The 16,099-nt window shown below is 36.7% G+C and overlaps 1 protein-coding gene across 4 annotated transcripts in view; it reads left to right on the top strand.

Moving 5' to 3' along the window:
- The window catches only part of trrap (transformation/transcription domain-associated protein), a 112,649-nt gene extending 101,114 nt beyond the window's left edge, over nt 1-11,535 (top strand). For all 4 annotated transcript variants that reach the window (XM_073827660.1, XM_073827659.1, XM_073827661.1 and 1 more), the window contains 5 exons: nt 964-1,181; nt 4,016-4,200; nt 6,021-6,224; nt 10,009-10,203; nt 10,302-11,535. In XM_073827660.1, coding sequence (XP_073683761.1) covers nt 964-1,181; nt 4,016-4,200; nt 6,021-6,224; nt 10,009-10,203; nt 10,302-10,586 — 1,087 coding nt within the window. In that variant the 3' untranslated portion in view covers nt 10,587-11,535. The remainder of the gene's footprint in view (nt 1-963; nt 1,182-4,015; nt 4,201-6,020; nt 6,225-10,008; nt 10,204-10,301) is intronic.
- The last annotated feature ends 4,564 nt before the right edge of the window (nt 11,536-16,099 follow it).

The raw sequence follows: 16,099 nt of genomic DNA, 5'->3' as shown, positions 1-16,099 counted from the left end.
GATTAGTTCACTTCTGAAACTAAAAATTACAGATCATTTACGCACCCCCTTGTCATCCAAAGATGTTCATCTCTTTCTGTCTTCAGTGAAATTGTTTTTTGAGGAAAACATTTGAGGAATTTTCTCCATATAGTGGACTTCTATGGTGTCCGTGAGTTTGAACTTCCAAAACGTAGTTTAAATTCAGCTTCAAAGAGCTCTAAACGATCCCAGCTAAGGAAGAAGTGTCTTATCTAGCGAAAAGATCGGTTATTTTCTAAAAAATGTACAATTTATACACTTTTTAAGCACAAATGCTCGTCTTCAAGTCTAGCTCAGTTCAAGACTGTTAGGGCGTGTCAAAAAACTCCCATCTCATTTTCTCCTCTAACTTCAAAATCATCCTACATCACTGCAGTAGTACCAACCCAGTGTTTACAAAGTGAACATGCAAAGAAGGGTCAAACACCCTGTACAAAAAAAAGTATAACGGCGATGTAGGGCGACTTTGAAGTTTGAGAAAATGAAATGGGAGTTTTTCGACATGCCCTAACTGAACCGGAGTGCACAAAGTACGCATGTGCATCCCAGAGCTAGACAAGACGAGCATTTGTGCTAAAAAATTATATAAATTGTACATTTTTTACAACATAACCGATCGTTTTGCTAGAGAAGACTCTTCTTTCTTGGCTGGGATTGTTTAGAGCCCTTTGAAGCTGCATTTAAACTGCATTTTGGAGGTGCAAACTCACGGGCACCATAGAAGTCTACTATATAGAAAAAATTCCTGAAACATTTTTCTAAAAAAACATAATTACTTTACGACTATTTTTACGACTTTTTTCTTTTTTCTTTTTTTTTATTTGTATTTTCCCCTTGGAGTTCTAAGCTAGACTCCAGCTGAGACCTTAATTCTCAGTGATTACTTCTTCACTTACCCATCATTCTCTCTCTCTCTCACCCCCTCTTACTCTACCTCCTAAGGTTCATGCCCAGGGTGGAGATTGTTCAAAAGCACAACACAGCTGCTCGACGCCTCTACATCCGCGGGCACAATGGCAAGATCTATCCATACTTGGTGATGAATGACGCATGTCTGACAGAGTCCCGCAGAGAGGAGCGTGTGTTGCAACTCTTGCGGCTACTCAACCCCTGCCTGGAGAAGAGGAAAGAGACCACCAAGAGACATCTCTTTTTCACAGGTACTGCAACCCCTGATCACACAGAAACATTGCCTTTCTCCTAAAATAGCACTGACTACATCTATTTATGTCAGTGTTTGGGACAAGACCTTCCATTTTCATGTTCAATAAATTTTTAAGCCTTAAATTTATTTCTAAAAAATAAACAACTAAATGACGTTTAGTGGCGTTAAGAATATTTAACGCAGGGGCTGGACTAAGGTTGGCCACCCTACTCACAACTTCTGAGGGAGACCTTTCAGACTTGCACTTCAACTTCACTTCAGGGCAGGAAAGGTACAGGTGAAGGAGCTTCAGTAGAACAACAGTGAACTACAGTCAGATGAGATTTTGTCAGGCCATATGTCAGTAAAAAGGAATGTACCTGTTCTGTCAGCCGTTACACTGTGCTCATAACACATGCGCTTTAGTTGCACACACAAATGAGTCAGCACAAGCTGTAGCCTGTATTATCATTTCAGATTAAAACGTGAATGAAACTACGAGCGTGTGTCAGATCCGCATTACGTTCAGCAGGGGCAGCTCTTAAAGTAATTGCAGCCAATTAACCTAATAACCCAGTGATGTCTGTTTATCAAAGAACAGAAGAAAAAATATAGATGCAAGCAGCGATTACTGGGGTTCAAGCACTTAAAGGCATTAAAGCACATATGAAAAAAACATAATGTAGCAAGCCTTTTTTGCCAAAACAGGTAATTTACCCTAGAAATATTGTTTTGAAACGTTTATGACTGTTATAGCACCAGTTGTGGTCTGATCTCCTTAAAACATTGCATGCTTGTTTAGAATCACCTGTCACATGTGCTTACCAGGTTTTGAGTTTTCCTTTAGGCTATACGATTTGGGGTAAATTCAGATGGGCCCCTTTTCTAAACGACCCCGTTATAGCTTCCCAAAGGGTACATTTCAACAGGTTTTTTTGATACTTATTGACCTACAGAGTCCAAAGAATTGTACTGCAGTGGTTTTTCCCAGATTAAGTAAAAAAACCTAGGACTAGTTCGCAAAATGTAGTTGTTGTTTTTTTAAAGTCATTTAACAAATGATTTGGATGACAGCAGTGGTTCTAGAAGCAAAGAAGGCTTTATGAATACGAATGTTCTGTGTATGTGCGAAAAAACGTACAATATAAAATAGTTTATGCCCCTGAAAAATGTGGCCGTTTTCTTTCAAATTTCTCACTGACCTTTAAGGCTCTGAGTCAAACAGTCCCACCAAGTTTCATTCTAATCGACCTTCGTTAAGCCTGTCTATTAGGTGCTCAAAGTTCATCTGCCTACGGTGGCCATGTTTTTTGAGATACGCAAATGTCCTTATAGCCACTTTTTGTACTTTGCACCAAGACTGTGTGTAGTGATTTTCATGTTGATAGGACAAACGGGTGCATAGTTATGGCCGTTTTTTCCCTCTTAGGAGGGTCGAAAGTTCAAATTGTTTTTTGTTTTTTTTGATAATTATTGATATACTCTCTCCAGAGAATCCGGAATACAATTTTTGTGTATTTCCTGTTTGCTGAATGGCAGAGGAAAATAGTGGGTTTATGTGAAGATTGTTTTAAGTTCACTTAAATCAGAAGTTATTTTTTAAAGTCTAATAAATGTTAAAACTTTTATCTCCTAATTAAATTAATTAAGGAGAAAAAAAACAATTTCCTAGAGACATCAGTAATATTGGTATCAGTGATACCTTCAGTCATAAAAAAATATATTTAACACATATTAAAAATGTACTGTCTTTATGTTGTTTGTACATTAATTTAAAGATTGAATGTGAAATTACTGCAGTGTAAAAATATATTTTAAAACTTTAATGTTAGGTGGGATTAATCGCCATTAGTTTCAGAAAAATTGCGTGATTTTAATTAGTTAATTTTTTAAACTGTTGTTTAACGAAAACAAAATTCAAAATGAAATCATATTGAATACAATATATAAAAAATGTATGAAATGTGAAAAAAGGATTTTACTTCTCTAGTTAAGTCAATTTTGAATTGTGGCTTGCATGTGTTCTGAGCTGCCCCATTTGAATGCTGTCCATTTGCTCTGAGTGCTGGATTCAATGGCCTAGTTGCTCTCAGATAGATTGGGGGAGATGGAGAATAGAGGAGAAGAAAAAGAGGCAAGATTGAGGTGAAAAGTACCAGAAAAGCTGTGTAGTGGTAACAGAAGAAGAAAGAGAGGGGACTGGAGCAGAAAGAATAAAAATGAGGTTGCTCTTCTCCCTGTGGAGACTGAGGGAGGAAGATCTAAATTGTCTTTCTTCTGATAGACACATTAAAGATGAAACGCTCTCAGTTAAGAGGTCAAGGGTGGCACATTTTAGCTTTCGCTGAAACATTTTGTCTGTTCTCCATCTGTCTGTATGTGCTTTTCTGCAAAGAAAAGAGGTTGATTTTCTGCTGCAATGCAATTAATAATCATTAACTAACATTAGGGATGTTTGTGTGCATATTCTATTTTTATCATGCATTAATGTCTTTCACTGAAGTTATTTATTAGATGTGCATGAGATGTTCCCTGTGGTCGTGCGACATGCTTTTCTTTATACTCCCTCACAGGTGTTTTTCTGGCCTTGCTTAGCAGTTGATTTGTCTTCTTTAAAAATGACTCTGTAAATAAAATGGTTGTATAAACAGGTCTGTTAAAATGTTTAAAGGTGTTTTAGGAGGTGAGGTCATATTTCAGCCCTTTAACAGCCCTTTATCAAAGCCAAAATGAATCTGTAAGATAATGTTTAAAGAAAATGATCAGAAGATCTGCTGAAATAGCCTGTGGGATTTGAATTGCTTTATATACCAGTGGAGTACATCCTCTTTAAATCTGTCCTCTTCTCAGTCCCAAGGGTGGTGGCGGTGTCTCCTCAAATGCGGTTAGTGGAGGACAATCCATCGTCTCTGTCTCTGGTGGAAATCTACAAGCAGCGTTGTGCTAAGAAGGGCATTGAGCATGACAACCCTATTTCCCGCTATTATGACCGACTTGCGACTGTTCAGGCGAGAGGAACCCAAGCCAGCCATCAGGTATGCCATAAATAATATGAGAAAGTACATCAATAAAAATTTATTTTACATAGATTGAATCTCATGAAATGGCATTTTTTAAAATGAATATAAATTACCAGTCAAAAGTTTTTGAACAGTAAGATTTTTAATGACTCTTCTGCTCACCAAGCCTACATTTGTTTGATCCAAAGTAAAGCAAAACAGTAACATTTTAAAATGTTCTATTTGAATGTATTTTAAAATGTTTTTTTTGCCTGTTTCAGCATAATTATACTCCAATCTTCAGTGTCACGTGATCCTTCAGAAATAATTCTAATATGCTGACTTGTTGTTTGAGATCTTTTTATTATTATCAATATTTAAAGCAGTTGAGTAAAAAAAATTCAGGATTTTTCTGATAAATAGAAATATCAGCATTTATTTGAAATAAAAACCTTTTGTAATATTGTACACTATACCATTATTTAGAGGGGGAGGGGTTATAGAAATCAATACTTCTATTTATCAAAGATAATAAATATACATTTATAATGTTACAAAAGATTTATATTTCAGATAAATGTTATTAAAGATCAATTCTAAACGTTTTATTAAAAGAAACCTGAAAAATAATCTACTCAGCTTTTTTTTAAACATAATTAATAATAAATGTTTTGAGCAGAAAATCAGAATATTAGAATTATTTCTGAACGATCATGTGACTGGAGTAATGATGATAAAAATTCAGCTTTGAAATCACAGAAAAAAATGACATTTTAAGTTATTTTAAATAGTAAAAATATTTCAAAATTTTACAGTTTTTGCTGTACTTTGGATCAAATAAATGCAGGCTTGGTGAGGAACGAGACGACTTTAAAAAAACATTAAAAATCTTTGTATATTTCATGTACAGATTTGAATGCAGTACTGGTTATCATGAGAATAATAGCACTTTTAGGGTTTTTTCTAGACTCTGTTGTAATGGTTAAATACAATTTTATTAATCAAAAAGCGTGTCTAATTAATTGAAATCTTACTCAATTTAACAATTTATTAAAAGTTTAACACAAATTATATTTTTATGGCCCTATGTTTTTTCCCCCCTCAAATTTAGTTGTGTTTTTTAAGAAATTCTGTGTTTTTCTTGAATTTTCTGGATTCCATTTTAATGTTTTCATTACATTTTCATAATCAAAAGCATGTCTAAGTAATTGATTTTATAAAAAAAACGAATTACTAATAAATTAATAATAAATTACTAATTTATTATTACCAATTTTTTGGTAAATTAAATTCTGGTAAATAATTGTTCCAGTAAATAGTCCTTAAAAATAATGTTTTAATGATTTAAGTAGTAGTATTATCATTACATTAAGTAGTATATCTTTGTCACAGTTTCTTCAAGTTAAACTAAACTTTTATTTTGACGGGTTGATGGGTGAAGACCTTAAGTTTCTGTTTGTATTTGATATGATGGTAGGTTTGGTTTTTGAACTGTAAAATGCTCATGAAGTGACTGTCAGAGCAGTTCTAGAGATTAGGTTTGCGTTCATGTACTCATGTATTAAGGTGGCAGAAGCTGAAAACACACTAAAGCATCATGCACGTTTACTATGTGTGTAGTGGCTGAATGTTCACAGACACTAGTCCATATCACACTTTTTAAGTGTGATATGGACTTTTTCATTTTAGTGTGCTAACCTACTTTTGATTTATTCATCCAAAATAATATGCCGCGTTATACAGTAAACTGGATTGACTGGATTCTGTGATTCTGTCCAGGTTTTCTGCAGTAAATTAACCAATAAAATAGCTTTTCTTTCATTTCAACTGATATATTTTTTTGTCCATGTTTTAAGGTTCTGCGTGACATTCTGAAAGAGGTTCAGGGCAACATGGTTCCTCGTAGCATGTTAAAAGAGTGGGCGCTGCACACCTTCCCCAACGCCACAGACTACTGGACCTTCCGCAAAATGTTCACCATCCAGCTTGCTCTAATCGGCCTGGCTGAGTTCATGCTGCACCTGAACCGTCTCAACCCAGAGATGCTGCAGATCGCACAGGTACCTGAATGACTTGACGTCATGGAAATAACGTCATACCTGATACTAGCACTCTTTCATCAAATATGCATGTATCCAGCAAGTCCAAAGCACTTTGTTGGGTTATCACACATTTCAGTTTTTGATAGCCACTATCCATTCTTTGTCCCACAACATTTGTAGTACATCATCGGGTGAGTGTAGGTCCATAGAGTACATTTGAAAGTCTTTTATTAGAAATGATCATCAAACAAGCACCTCGTCCTTTGATTCTAATCTGCAGTTTTCTGACAGGCAGAGAAATGGGCGGCTAAGTGGGTATAGTAAGTCCCCTTGCTGCCGGTTCCACTCTGCAGATCTCATTAGACACTGGGAGATTACCACAGCAGGCAAAGCGGACAAGCAGATATGTGCTGTCTTTGTCTCTCTCTTTTTCAATAACGCACTCACAAACCATCATGCATTTCCCTGGCGTATCACTTCCAGTCCGTTTGACTTCAGATATCGAGTTTAGTCCTGTGCAGGGTCTAAATATTGAGCTTAAATCATGTTTTAACACTGTTACTGTGCTTGCAGGAGTTTAACAATATTTGAGTGACATTTCATCATTATTAAACTAATAAAAATCTTGCAGACAACTACAGCATCACCCAAAACTCTTGAAATGGTAAACATAAGGGATGTAATAATATCAAAATCTCACAATACGATAATATCATGATATGAACTCCACGATACAATGTCATTGCAATATTTAAAAAAAAAAAAATATATATATATATATATATATATATATATACATACAAATTAAGACTTGGAGAAAAGGACTCAACCTTCTTTTTGTTTGTGGTATACGGTCTCAGTCTAAATTACATTCACACTGTTGTTTTATCAAATTAATTAGAATATAATACTAGAAATAACATTATGATATTATTGTTATTTCTATGACAGTAATAGCCATATATTGTAAAACAACTGCACTGTAAAATAAATGAAAATGAATGTTTCATAGATGTATTATTTTTGCTTAACACTACAGTAGGAAAATTACAATACTTTTTTCTAATTTCTACACCTGAAAGAGATATTTTCAGTTTGGACTGCAGTAATGTTACCCATACCGCCAATGGCGGTAGAGCTTTTGTTTTAACGGGAAACTCCAGCTTCAGTGAAAACAGGCCACGAAAATAAAGCATAACTGGTGGCTGTTGCATTCCCAAATGAGCACTAAACTCACTGCATTCACTGTGAACGTGAAAACACCAGATCAAGAGCTGATCGCCTGAATGACTTGCGCACTTTGCTGACTTGATGAAGAAATTTAAGCCGTATTGTGCTTTCGGTTGTAGTACGTTTTCAAGCATAATGGCCAAAAACACAACTTTTAAAGATATTTTATGTTAGAATAAGAAGTTTGAATATACTTTAAAAACTACATTTTTTCATTTCATATCGTCATGTGACCACGATAATATCGAAAATACCAATATAGTCAATATGGATTTATCAATATAATATATCAATATCGCGATACAGCGATATTGATAATACCATTACATACCTAGTAAACATTTTTGGTATGTGAAATACGTCATTGGTAAAAACGACGCTCTACATCAAGGGCATCAGAAGGCAAGTGGAGGATTATATTTGTTCATATGCTAAAATGCTGACACAGACCACAGTGGGTGTAGGATCAATACATCCTCACATTTTTGTGGTCGGATGTCTACAACGCTATCCAGTTTTCCCAGAGTGCTATAGATTAGCTGTTGTCTGATGTTGGTCCTACTTGAGTCCCACATGAGCAAACAGGCTCCTGTCCCAAATTTGATTTTGCTTTGTTTCTCTGAATGGAAACTTACAACTTGGCGCCACATGATATTCACTCTCCCTAAGTTTAACACATCAGCCAAAGTCTGCAAACTTGTAGTTTCTAGGTGAAAAGATCAGATTCTAAAAGTTTAATTAGGTTTAAAGAAGTTCACTTCCAGACAGTGCTAATTTTTTCTGTGACTAAGACGAGACGTTGACGAGCTAAAACTAATATCTGATGATAAAAACGATGCTGAAATTCGTTAACAAGACTAGAATGTTATTTGAGGACAACCGCACATTCAAAATACATCCTACAGGCTAACTGTCTTGTCTTTCAAAATAAGCGTCCCTGTCATTAGATCATAAGGGGCTTTTACATATCTACTCTTAGTATGACAGCCACAGTGGACTAATAGGCTACCAAAACTGAAAACTGTTCTGAAACAATGGCCTCAGCATCCGAAGGGTTAGGAATAGGGTGACCAGACGTCTCGTTTTTCCCGGAAATCACAATTCATTGTTTTCATCAGTTTTCATACAGCGCGATCAGTTCTCAGTGCTCAGATACACACACAGTAGTCCAAATATCTGTCGTGTTGAGTATCTCACGTAAATTCAGTCAGTTATGGCTTAAGTGAACGCAAGCAGGTGGTTAAACTGAATGTGTGTCAGTATTACATGCATGCCTTTCATCTTAAATGTGTCATTAATGTTAACCAACAAAAGATGGTAAATGGATATACATGTTAAGTAAACCTACTGTATCTGAAAAATGAGTTTAATTTGTATCTCTACCCTACAATAATTTATTCCAGTTTTCCCAAATTAAATCCTTGATTCAAATTTCTCATAAGCTTAATTGATTTGGTCTAAACAAAGAGTTAATGACTATTTTTGTTTAAAGACTATAAAATAGCTACCAAAGTAAATGTTGGTAACTGCAGTTTGACTAAAAGTAATGACTAAAAGTTGAAAAAAATGCAATGACTTTTCGTCGACTAAAACTATGAAAGACTCGAATGACTAAAATGTGACACTTAAGCATTTTCGTCTCAAGATAAAGACTAAGACTAAATTATAGATGCCTGTCAAAATTAACACTGCTTCCACAACAAATATTTACATATAATTTACTCACCCCCTTGTTATCCAGGATGTTCATGTCTTTCTTTCTTCAGTCGTAAAGAAATTGGACTATGGTGCCCATGAGTTTGAACTTCCAAAATTCAGTTTAAATGCAGCGTCAAAGGGCTCTAAATGATCCCAGCTGAAGAAGAAAAGTCTTATCTAGTGAAACAGTTGGTTATTTTCTAAAAAGTAAATTGAGAATTTATATACTTTTGTGCATACGATGTTCGTGCGTACTCTGTAATCCGGGTCAATGCAGTTAGGTCCCATCTCATTTTGTCCTTCAGCTTCAAAATCATCCTACATCGCTGCAGAAGTACAGACTCAGTGTTTATAATGTGAACATGCAAAGAAGGTCAAATGCTCTTTACAAAAAAAGGTAAAACAGCAATGTAGGACAATTTTGAAGTTTGCAGGGGAAAATTAGATGGGAGTTTTTCCACATACTCTAACTATATTGACTCTGATTACACAGAGTATGCACATCGCAGAACTAGACAAGAAGAGCATTTAAGGTTAAAAAGCATATAAATTCAAACAATTTTTTATAAAATAACCGATTGTTTTACTAGATAAGTCCCTTTTTTTTCCCTGGGATCGTTTAGAACCCTTTGAAGCTGCATTTAAACTGCATTTTGGAAGTTCAAACTCGCAGCCACCATAGAAGTCCACTATATGTAAAACATTCCTGAAAAGTTTTCCTTAAGAAACACAATTTCTTTACAATTGAAAAAAGAAAGGCATGAACATCTTGGATGACAAGAGGGTAGTAAATTATCTCTAAATTTTTGTTCTAGAAAGTGAACTTCTGTTTTAATGCCATCCTGATCTTTTTTTTTTTTTTTTTCCCTAACAGGACACCGGAAAACTCAATGTATCATACTTCCGCTTTGATATCAATGATGCCACTGGTGATCTGGATGCCAACCGGCCCGTCCCCTTCAGGCTGACGCCCAACATCTCCGAGTTCCTGACCACAATCGGTGTATCGGGACCCCTCACGGCTTCCATGATAGCGGTAGCACGCTGCTTTGCCCAGCCTAACTTCAAGGTATGCTTTATAAGAAACGAGAATAATGACAAATGACACTCTGCACTTTGTCTCCAGGGCTCTTGACTCACTCTAAATCTGTCTCTCCTCTCAATCAGGTCGATGGCATCTTGAAAGCAGTTCTTAGAGATGAGATCATCGCTTGGCATAAGAAGACGCAGGAGGACACGTCAATGCCTCTGTCCCCAGCTGGACAACCTGAAAACATGGACAGCCAACAGCTGGTGTCTCTGGTTCAGAAAGCTGTGACCGCCATTATGACCCGCCTCCACAACTTAGCGCAATTCGAGGGTGGTGAGAGTAAAGTAAACACGCTAGTGGCAGCTGCCAACAGCTTGGACAACCTCTGCCGCATGGACCCCGCCTGGCACCCTTGGTTGTAGACAGGCATGTAAAGAAAGTTCTGGCAGATCACTGAAAAATGCAATACTGTGAAAGTGAACGTCAGAGTCTATGAATTTGTCCCATGAGTTTAAAAAGCATCATGTGTGGAAGGGGTTATATAATAATGCACAAACTGTAATTAAAAAAAGAACAGGATAATACTTAAGATCTTTAGTATTCACTGTTATTCACAGGTATGAAATACACGCAGCAATTAAAAGCAGCTTTGTTCGGTTAGAGAGGGACTATTGTTAAACTGATGAGCTTAGTAAGGTGCTTTTGTTGAGTGTGACGGTACAAGACAGCCTTTAAGAATCTACTGTTTCCGCAGCCTTTTTTGGCTCTACACTGGAAGAGGGCGCAGCAGCTATCCCAGCAGATTTTATGCAACTCCCATCAAGATCTCCTTTTACGCCTCCGCCATTCTCTCTGACTGACGGCAGCATTTTAAATTTAGTAGTCTAATTTACATGAATCAACACTCAGCGATGTCCAGCATGTTGTTTTGTGTCAGTATGTCATTATTTAAAGTTATATGTGGGCATTTTCTTTTTTTTTCTTTTTGTACATCATGTAAAAATGACATTGCATCCCTTAATTGCTGTGTACTTTTCTACAGGTTTGTGCAATTTAAAGCCGTCATGTGTACTGTCAACCATAGATTTTTTTTTTTGCAAAATACTCTGGAAAGGCAAAGACCTGTGAGCCTTAAGACAGGGGTAGCTCTATATTTAGCTAATTTTTAGTTAATCACAGCATATATGTTTAATTTATCCGTTGTTACAGCTCAAAGTTTTTCATCTTTGCCTTTTTAGGAGTGTCCCAAAGCATTTTTGTATACATTCCCCTCTTTTGTATTGGTACAGAATATTGTGCCAACATATGGATAGTTACCTCTGCAATGTAAATATGCATTTTGTTTTAATAAAATGCTCTTTTTCAAGAAAATTGAGTGGTGGGCTTTTCATAAGAATGGCAACTTTGTGCTGTCTGTGGATGTGTATTCTAACTGCATGGTTAAATGTGACTTGTCTCTTTGTAGGTGGTTGATTGAAGGACTCTTTCAGGAAGAATAACCTTGTCTCTTGCTGATTGTCTGAAGTACAAGAGAGGACCTGAGTCAGAGCATGTTGTGGAGTAATTTGAGCAGGTCAGATCTCAGTCTGCATTTCCTTCTTTATTACACCCCGTCAGTATATCTCACCGAGCGGCATCTTCTCTGAGTTACACATGCTGTCAGGGCTGGCTTCAATCCCATAAACCATTGCTTCACCCTGTACACTTGCACAGCACAGGTGCTTATCCTCCTTTCTCTGATCTCTCTCCAGCCCCTTTCTAACATCACTCAGGGACCGTCCGCTCCCACCTTTGTCCTCCTTTTGAGGTCCTTTGCCACCAAACGGTCCTAGGGGCTGATGTACAACTGCATTGTCTGAACATGAAAGAGCTGTGATATTTAACTCTGAATGTGAGAGATGTGTCAGGTCCTTGCTGTGGCTCGGAAGCCCCCGCCCCCTGCCGCAATGCCCGTTGATGTCTAGACTGATAGCGGGAGGATGTGGGCAAACTGATTGATGGAGCCCCTCGAGGAGAGCTTTGATTGGCAGACTCATGGAGGACAAACAAACCACTGTTTCTTTTGCCAGCACAATGATGGAGAGGAGAAAATCTTACTTGATGACCTCATCTGTCTGCTTAAATTCGGAGTGATGTGCATGAGTAAAATAATTATATTGAGTGATGTTATTTGAGCATTCACAGTTATTAACCTTAAAATTGAAGTGGGTCATTGTTCAATGTTTAGATAAATTATCATTTTAATGTGCAGACTGGTAAGTGACTCTTTTGGAATGATTTTAGATGTTTTCAAAGCTTGGCTGTTTTAATGGCCTGATATTGCCCATTTTTTTCAAGTCACAGTGGAATGAATTAGAGATCTCTTTTCTGCTGTATTGTGATGTACATCCAAGAGAAGCATGCTATCGAAGAAGAAAATGTAGGGCAGAGACTCAGTATGTTAATTGGATGGAGGCAGGTCTGAATAGAGGGTTTGCACTTATGTCACGATTTGGTGATAATCGGATGTAAACGGCAGCATGGATTGCATGGTTAATGTATTACTGAATATGTTGTTCTGCTAATTTATAGGAAGGAAAGGAGGTGAAGTGAGGCCAAGTATGGTGACCCATACTAGGAATTTGTGCTCTGCATTTAACCCATCCAAGTGCATACACACACTGTGAACACACACCCGGAGCAGTGGGCAGCCAGTTGGGGGTACGGTGCCTTGCTCAAGGGACTCACCTCAGTCGTGGTATTGAGGGTGGATAGAGTGCTGGTTATTCACCTTCTCCACCGACAATCCCTGCCGGACCTGAGACTCGAACCCGCAACCTTTGGGTTACAAGTCTGACTCTCTAACCATTAGGCCACGGCTGCCCATATACTGTCTAAACCACTGAAAATGTGTGGAAGCTGCCAAATCATATAGAGAAGGACTTAATAAGCAGGAAAGGGCACAATATTTTGACAAACTAAAGTTAAGAGTGTTGAAAAAGGGTATCACCAGAAATGATAACACCAATATTGTCAAGATTTTGCCAGTTTGGCACAGACAGCTTTTGTACATTTTTTTTTTTTTTTTTTTGCGCTCTTCTCCTTGATTTGTTATAAATTTTAGCAGTTAATTATAGTACTCCAAATGTTTTTCCCAGGTCTGACTGATTAGTACAGCCCAAACATGACAATAATTTACCATTTTTAGCAATAATAATCAGCAAAATATGCAAGTTTCTTTTGGTCCAGTTGCATTGTTTACATTTAGTGACTAAATTAGCAGAGAAGTTTGGCATACATAATTGTTTTAGTGGAAGAATAAGTTATTATTAAAAATAATTATATTTAAAAATCATGAGGGAAAAAAAGAAATAGCCAAGAAAAAAAAACTGTATTTTGCCTGTTGCATTTTTTTTTATTATCGTATTTATAATTATAATATAATTAACTAATATAATTAGTTAAAATAAATGGTCAAAAGCAAGTTATCAGATGTTTTTGAAGAAATCTGTTAAAATACATAATTTGAAAGTGAAAGTCGTGACGTATTGTCAGGTATGGTATGACTAAATAACATTTAATTCAAATGTCCACTCAATCTTTAATATGGCCATTTCTTTACAACTGAAATGCTGTAGCACTGTAATATGTGGACATCAAAACATGTAAACTCAGAGCGAAAGGTTTAAACTTTATTTTGAAATCGCGATGAACAGCTAGCATATTGAGAAAGATATCAAAGTAACATTCTCCTGTGTGCGCTTAGGTTTATAAATGGTTTACTTTACAAATCTGATGAAATGTCACACGTTGCATTCCCAAATGAAAATTATAATACACCCAAACTCACAACAATATGCAGAGATGGAGTTTGAGACGCTCCGCATGTAAATGATAACAGTTTGTGTGGAGCAGCATTTACTCTGAATGGAGCTGCTAAATGCATGTAAATAATCCAAGTTCAATTCAAGTTTATTTGTATAGCGCTTTTATCGATACGAATCATTGCAAAGCAGCTTTACAAAATATAAAGTTTCTATGATATATTTAGTAGTAGTTTACTAGTGGTGTCAAGCTGATGTACATATGAGAGATATATGGTAAAATCAGTTAATGATATCATTAAAGAAACAGTGAACACTATTAACAGTAATGATTATATGTTGCAATCAAACTTATAGCAAAATTAGGTAGTGCTGTATGTTGTTTCAGGGTTGGCATCATCTGAGGTCCTCTAAGGGGTTGGCATGATCTCTTCTCAGGTGTTCTGGATCCAGACTGAAGCTTGTGTAATTCCTAGTTACCACAGGATGGAAGAAACAGAGAAACAGATAGAGAAATAATTAGCGTAGCCGCTGTTCCAACCAAGCAAAAATGGTGTGTTCAACCCAAGCTAAAGAATGTTAATGTGCATTTGATGTAACTGAAGTACAGGGTTATGAGATGCATTATGTGAATGCTTGGTTAAAGAGATGAAAGAGAGAACCTGCATTGCAAATATTTATTTAATTGAATTGTAGCGTTTGTAAATTCACAATAGTACTATGCTTTATGGTTTTTAAATGGATTTAATATATCATGCAGCCTTGGAAAATCCTTGGTCTAATAATGTGTTTCATGGAGTCAGTGGAATATGCCACTCAGGGTTGCCAGGTATTCACAACAAAACCAACCTAATTGCTACTCAAAACTATCCCAATCAGGTCCTGGTAAAATTTACATTCCAGGGGATAAATATCACGTTTTTGGAGTCGCTTCAACTCGTGGACATGAAAAACAACCCGAGGCAACAGTGTTAAAGTAGCCCAATTCCGTGGGAAAACCACAGACCTGGCAACACTAACGCCACTTCCAGTGTTTTGCCAGTTACTCGACACTGACAAAATGCAAAAGACGATTTTTAAAATTGAGTATTCTAATTGAATGGAGGAATAATAAATACATGAAGACTAATTTAGGCAAATCTTATTGGCTACGGAAGCACTGCAGCTAAATTCTGTTGTCAGTTTTTTTACTCCTTAATCCTGTTCTGTACACACGTAATTCAGTAAAATGTGGCAGTGACAACCACATTTACTCCCAAAAAATACAGGTAGTGACAACCACATTTACAGAAATTCAGTGTGTACGGAACCAAACTGAACAACTAGTTAATGATGTCACCAGAAGCACACCAATGTGCTTGTATAGACAGCAGTTTCGGAAGAGAGTCGTTTTCCGTACACACACGTAATGATAATTTACCGGACTAACTAACTGCATTTAAATGTGGTCGTCACTTCTGAAACTTGCAGTGTGTACCAAGTTATTATGAAGTATGTCTGTGATTTGAACCATTTAATCATTCATGCTTTCACAGGGTGTCTGGTATAATTCCAGCAAAAACCAGTTGGAGTTGGTTTTACCCAAGGTTATTTGGCAAGTCCGATTTTTATTTATTTTTAATCCCAACAGAGTTACAGATCCCTTTTCAGTCATTAGTGTGAAATCACAATATCCAAATAAATAAATTTTGAATCATCGTACAGATCGTGACCTTGCTTTTCATTATAAGCCTGACAGCTGCAAGCTTCCGATAAAATGTGTGGGTACTAAACACTAAGCTGACATGAGCAAATGTGTCCGGAGGATGTGTCACCTATAAACCACAAACATTACCTCTTTTTTTTATTTCACGCCCTAGACAAATTACAGCATCCTGTGTGAGTCTTATCCTCGATCTAAACGAGTGTGCCTTGAACCGAAGAAAATGTCATTTAACGCCTCTACGCAGGATTTGAATTGGGATTGTTTTTGCTGAATAGCAGAATTCTCATACAGTTGAGCAACCGCTATATTCTGCAGTTACAAATTAATAGCAAAAGTTTTCAAGGTGATGCTCTGTGGCGCATTACCAGGTAAAAGTCATTTGAAGGAGCACCACGTGCTACTTCCAGGAACAGCTGAGCTGATCAAG

The sequence above is a fragment of the Garra rufa genome, chromosome 22, assembly GCF_049309525.1.
Source record: "Garra rufa chromosome 22, GarRuf1.0, whole genome shotgun sequence".
Classification (NCBI taxonomy): Eukaryota; Metazoa; Chordata; class Actinopteri; order Cypriniformes; family Cyprinidae; genus Garra; species Garra rufa.
Note: the sequence above shows the minus strand (reverse complement) of the source record. Positions and strands in the feature narration are given on the sequence as shown.